We start from the raw sequence: 6,534 nt of genomic DNA, 5'->3' as shown, positions 1-6,534 counted from the left end.
TTTCGCATGACTGTATAATTATTTTTGTTTGAGTACAGTAAAACCTCCCAAGAGCGGGAGGGCGTGGTAATTTTGTTCTCTCAAGAGCGGGCATTTTAGCCAATCAAACCTCAATTACCGCTCGATAGAGAACTCTATTTTTAGTTTTAGTCTAAAAAATGCCCGCTCTTGAGAGAACCCGCTCTTCAGAGGTACCGCTCTTGGGAGGTTTTACTGTAATTATATTTTCATTCCCTCATAATTGTATACATGGGCTTTCTAATTATCTCATCAATCCATATAATAATTAATTCCATCATGTTTTTTATTTGACAAGTAAAATATCAAAATTTATATGCAATTTATTTGTATATAAACAGAACTCGAACTAATTACACAACTAAATGAGTGTACCAAAGAATTCTATGCCTCGAGTGACTAAAGGATTATCAAATGCCATTCATAATGGACTTTTTGCATTATTTGTATTAGAGAATGACCTTCAAATTGTCTTTTCCAAACCATTAAGAACTCGGACTATTACAAACAAACAGACTCGATTGACTATTTTAAAAGCATCACTCTTTGCTTCCTTTTCTTATGAATCTAACAACCAAATCACTTCAAACGAACAATTACTCTTCGAAGAAGACTTAAAAAAGAAATTAACAAGTTACTTTGGATATATATGTACTTGTAGAGAATCAAAAAAACAGAACTCTAAACCACAAAATACAATATCATCGTTAACAAATAAATATGGAATGATTTACAGAACTCAAGATATCGTTCTCTATGGAGATTACTTAGAAAAATATGTCAGACTCAATAAAAAGTGTTTAAAAGAAATCTTAGTGACTTCTTCACTATTCAAAAAAACCATCCCAACTGAAAGTATCCAAAACTCTTTTCTCTAATTCTTCAATACAAACAAAAAGTATGTGTTTAAATGATACATCAAACACTTAATTATTAATTGTGTTCTTATTATTACTAATAATAATAAATAATAACTTAATTGATAAAATAAAAAATTATTATTAAAATTATAATTGTAAACTAATAAATATAATAAATATAATACAAATTAAACAGAACCCAAACTCGAAAGTAAATTAATTCTTCTTTCTTTTACCGTCCTTTACAATATAACGGCCGTATTCATAAAACTTAAAGCATATCTCAGACATTGAAATGAATGACAAAATCTCCGTCAACCCAACAAGTGTATAGAAAACTGCACCGTCAAGTACCTTTGTAATATCCTGTGTGTGAGTTTTTTCCAATGAATATTCCAAAAATTTACACGCTTTTCAATTTGGTCATTCTAATATTTTGAATCTTAATCACTCATTATTGATTAAAACAAAATCTGGGTGGAACAACACTTCATTAAAGCATATAAATTTAAAGGAAACAGCAAAACAAACAAGTACGGCGCTAGCGAAGAGTAGGACAACTTCGCCAGCGACCAAAAACTGCTCACATGAAATGAAGTGGTATTTGATGAGGTAGAAATGTGCCGCGATCTGGTAGAGGAGTGCAGGAATGAGCACTTTGAATGTGAGCCAGTCTGGGATCAACAAAATAAGGACAACAAAGGCCAAAACTCCGCATGAAAACTTCCAGTTTGTTGTAAGTGTGATCCTGTAAGCAATTGCGATGTAATACACAAAAATTGAAATGATGTGGAACGAAAACCTCGCCGAGCTGCTTTCAGGATATACAAAAGTGGCGGCGCAGACCCCCATGAAAGACGCCGCAGCGGAAATGACTAAATATATCAAAGCCGCCCCAATACGGAAAAAGTACTTCGCCTCTCTGATCTGGAAAAATCCAACAATAAGCAGGACAAAAAACTCGGCGATGCAAACAGCAAGCCAGAAAAAGGCGCCAATAATCATAAAGTATTGTTGCCATCCCTCTGGAAAGGAAACGTTGTCCGTGCTGAACCCTTCGACATACCGAAGCTGTTCAGATATCATTGCCAATCCAAATTTACCTTCCATGTTATTTATTTACTAAGTTCTTTCAAGACTTTTTTTTAATTTAAAATAATCAAAACCCCCGTCTTTTTATTATAAACAAGAGTGATTTGTCAGAAAAAAGTAATTGGATAATTTACCCGAATTATCAGTCGCCTTTAGTTTATTTTTTTGTTATGCGTGGCAACACATAACAAAACAAATGTTAATAATATTCTATTTTTTTATATTATTATATAATATAAATATATAATATAAAGTCTGTTTTCTATTTAATGATATTGGGTTTTTACTATTATTTATAATAACAGTATTATAATTTATAATAAAAATAAAGTGGTTTTTCTAAAAAATGGTTTGTATTTTATTTTTTTGTTCTTTTTTAAAAAAAGTGTGCTAAAAATAACAAAAAACAAAATTGCTTGACAACTGAAAAAATTATAAAGTCAAAACGAAGAATAGGTTGGTCTTGAAATGTGAATACGACGAAATAAACTATGTCAACCAGGTTATTCAAAATGAATATGTTGTCATATTTGATAGAGCAGACATGTCAAATTATCATTTGGGTCAAATTGAAAACGACAACAAGTGAATTGGAAAAAAGTCAATGCTTTGGATTTGTTTAACATTAGTTTTAATTAATGACAATTTTATTAATAGTTAATGGTTTTTAATTAGCGATATTGAGTATAGTAAATAATGGTTTAATATTTTCGGTCTAGTTCTTTTCTTTGTTATATTTTTAGAATATAGTTAAATAGAAAACAGACTTTATACAGGTATGGTAAAAACCCATCAATTTGTCTTAAACCCCTTGAGCTTCAAAGAACATTAATTACGATGTTATCCCGAAAAAGAACGATAAAAAATTGGACAAAAAAATGTTGTATAACAAAAACAAAATATAAAAATAAAAATAAAAACAATAAAAACCTACATTTGTTTATAACTGTTCAATACATGATCATAACAAGTCGCGTCTCGTGTAAAACCTTAAGAAGTGAAGTTGGCTTGCAATCGTTATCCGAAAATGTTGTTTCTAAATATAAAATATTTTTTTTCTGGTTTTGACCAATCAACTGACGACTTGAGGTTTAAGAAAACTAAAGGGGCAGAAAAAAAGCGATGTTGCCAAAATAATAGTAATTTAATAACACTTTTATAGTTAGTTGTATAGTTTATTTTTCCACTTTTCCGCAATTTGATTCAAAAAAACAAGGTTAACATAACTTAATTTCTTTTTTCGAAATGCCAAAAATCATTTTTGAGATTATACATTATTTTTTCTTGTAAAGATAAGGTTGAATTTGCTGAAAGACAATAGGGAAGCATAAAATAACGACTTCTAAACTGTTCTTTGAAACAAGAAAAATATAAAAATTGGCTAAAAAAACAATAAAAAGATTTTAAAAGTTGATTAATGTTTTCAATATTATTTTTCCTTTTTAGCATAAATACAAAAACTTTTAATCAAAACCCCGTCAGTGTACCTTTTTTCACACCCCTTAACTTTAACTTTTAATTTTTTACATTCTATTTATCGTTCATAAAACACAAACTCCACTATCTAATCAATTACATATCAAACAACTTAATAAACGTATCAATATTCACACTCTTTCAATGTAACAACTTTTCATTTCTTCGATCAAAGACCGACTGCACCTTTATTTCACACCCCCTCTTGATCGATTCCTCATTCGATCAGAAATGCAGTCCACGGCCAAACTTGAAAAACGTTTTTTCAAAAGCTACACCACACAAAGTTGAGTGCATCCATTCCCAGCCCTTTTTTGAGTCCCTGTCAAACAAATGAAATACAGAGCTCCCTTTTATAATCAATTAATTTTTTGAAACTTTTTTCAAAAATCGAAGCAAAATCAAAAAACTGGAGAAAAAAAACAAAATAAAACGATTTTTTAATTAGAAACATCGAACATCGGTAATATTCCGTTTCATGTGTCCATTTGTTTTGTCCCTGTTTTTTAAATTTTTTGAACAAAACCTCAACTTTTTGTGGCAAATATCATTTATGGTCAAAGTTTAATGGTTGTTTATAAAAAACTTGGTCAAACATCGGTTTTTGGTGCCGTTCATGGGAAAAAATAAAAAGATGGGGAAAATAGAGTGGGTTATCTGAAATGGAGGCAACCAAATCTTGTTGGTTAATAAAACAAAAAAATCGTGTTTTTTCATGTTAAGTTAGTAAAATACTATTTGTATGCCGTGAAAAAACTCAATTATTTTTTGTATTTTTTATGGCATTTTATTATTTTTGTTCAGAATTTAGTGTTGATTGATTTGAGTTTGGTAATAAAAAGGTCAACATCGGTTTTAAAAAATGCTTATATTTTTTAAATTTCAACTCGGCAAAACGCAAATAATGTCCAATTTTAAGCAAAACTTTATATAAAATGGTAAAACATCGGTTTTTTCCGCCATAACAAAGACTTGCCCAAAAGTGCATTTTATTAAAAAATTCTAGTTAAGTGTCGAAAAAATGACTTAATTGATACTTAATACGTAATTAAATGCATAAACAGTCAATGCAAACACAACTGAAGAGCGCTCGGGCAAGTCTTTGAAATAACATTATTATAAAAATAAAAGATTATTTATTATAAGAGCATCTTGTGTATTAATATAGATTTCAAGTGTTATATTATCATATATACCACGTTATATTTTGGGTTTTTAGACTAATTGTTGATAATCAAAAAACAAATAACTATTGTAGTTAATAAAAATACTATTAAATAATAAAACATGTCTTAAAAAAATAAAAAATTGATAACTTTATATGTGCAAACTCTTATCAGTAAACCTTGCAGTCACTGAAACACTAACTTAACACGAAGCCAAAGAATTACAAAATGAAGTGTTCGTTATGTGTTATATAAATTAAATCATTGATAAACTATCATGATTTAATATTTTAATAATTTAGTTTGTATAATTTAAACAATAGCTATTAATAATATAACATGGTTTATAAAAACAAACAAAAATATATAAATGTGATTCTATTATGATATAATAATAATTCATTTCAAAAACTATTCATAATACTATATAGAATAAATATTTAATAATTTATAATAAAAATATTATTAAATTATTCCAAATAACTGTTTTTGACCATTTTGGGCAAAATTATTTAAAGAAATAATTAGTAATTTAAATATTAAAATAAATCATTCAAAAATAATGTTTAAAATTAAAGTTATTTATTATTATAATTTTTAATATTTTATTTTTATAAAAAACATAAACTTTGTAAAAAAAACTAAACAACAATGCGATAAAATTTCATCGCAAAATAAAAAACAAATCCATCAAAGCAAAATAATCAAAATAACACCAAAATTATTTAAACAATCACATAATAATTAACAAAATCAATTCAATTGTTAAAAACAACAATCATTAATTAACACAACTATTTTTGTTGAAATATATTCTAAAGTTTCAAATAAAATCAAAAATACACGTTTAATAATTAAGTGTTTATAACAATCTTTATTTTTCATCAATGTCTCATAGCCCAATGATATCAAAACCTCCGAAAGTTAAACATGTGTATAAAACACAAGATGAAAAATTGCAAAGTTTAGTGAACACAATGAAAAAACCTTTAATACCACAGTATATTAATGTGATTGATTATTTAAAAGAAATCCCAGATATGATTATTTTTTTAAAGATCTTGAGATCAAAGTTAAATACATGGCATTTGATTCTTTCCGTCAACAAGTCCGTTATTGTCTAAAGGAATTGCCAGAAAATGTTTCAAAAATATTAAAAGAAAAAAATTGTCTTTTCCCATTGCACTTGACTATTTTTTCGGGACTTTCGAAAGAAAAAGTGTTCATTGTCAAATCGACAAAATAAATAACGAAAATAAAACTGGTAAAAAACCCGAAAAAGGACGAAAAAGACTACTAAATGACGAAGAAATTATTGCGATACAAAACGCAATAAAAGATAGTAAGACAAAAAAAGCAACACGTGAAGAAGCAAGTTTTTTTATTCACGAAAATTTCGACAAAAATATTGGGTCCAAGCAATTGCACAAAATTATGACCCATATTCCAGATGTTGCACCAGTTCTGGCACCAGTTATGGAAGAAAAACGGGCAGAAGTTACACCCGAGTCAATTTTGCAATATTACACCGAATCGAAAAAGAAAATTGATGGGTGCCGTTTTGAGCTTATTTTTAACCTCGATGAAGTTGGATTCGACCAATGGGTCGATTCTCATTCGAAAATTGTCTATGCAGAAGTTTCTAGCGGACAAGATGTGTTTAATGAAGTTGAAAGAGAAAGTTCCAGAACAAGTCTTTTGTGTTGTGGATGCCTCGATGGAACCAAAATGATTCCACTTGTGGTAACAAAAAGACTTTCTCTGGAAGATGTTGCTATTATATCCCTTAAAAGTCGGGCTTTAATAAGGACACAAAAATCAGGTGTTTTGAATACTGAATTATACACCCTCTGGTTAAAAAAGTGTTCTTCCCGACAATTAAGGCAAAAAGAGAACAAATGGGTGTGCGTGCAGATATGAAA

General features: G+C 28.6%; 1 protein-coding gene across 1 annotated transcript; it reads right to left on the bottom strand.

The window, feature by feature from the left end:
* Positions 1–1,094: 1,094 nt before the first annotated feature.
* Positions 1,095–1,988, bottom strand: EIN_400600 (hypothetical protein; the record flags this gene model as incomplete). Its single annotated transcript, XM_004258673.1, has 2 exons — positions 1,095–1,244; positions 1,410–1,988. 2 exons carry the CDS (start codon positions 1,986–1,988, stop codon positions 1,095–1,097), a joined length of 729 nt encoding a protein of 242 aa, XP_004258721.1.
* Between the last annotated feature and the right edge of the window lie 4,546 nt (positions 1,989–6,534).

This window comes from Entamoeba invadens (assembly GCF_000330505.1).
Source record: "Entamoeba invadens IP1 unplaced genomic scaffold scaff_1105074724775, whole genome shotgun sequence".
NCBI classification, from domain to species: domain Eukaryota; phylum Evosea; order Mastigamoebida; family Endamoebidae; genus Entamoeba; species Entamoeba invadens.
The sequence above is the reverse complement of the archived record's forward strand: the minus strand, read 5'-3'. Positions and strand labels throughout refer to the sequence as shown.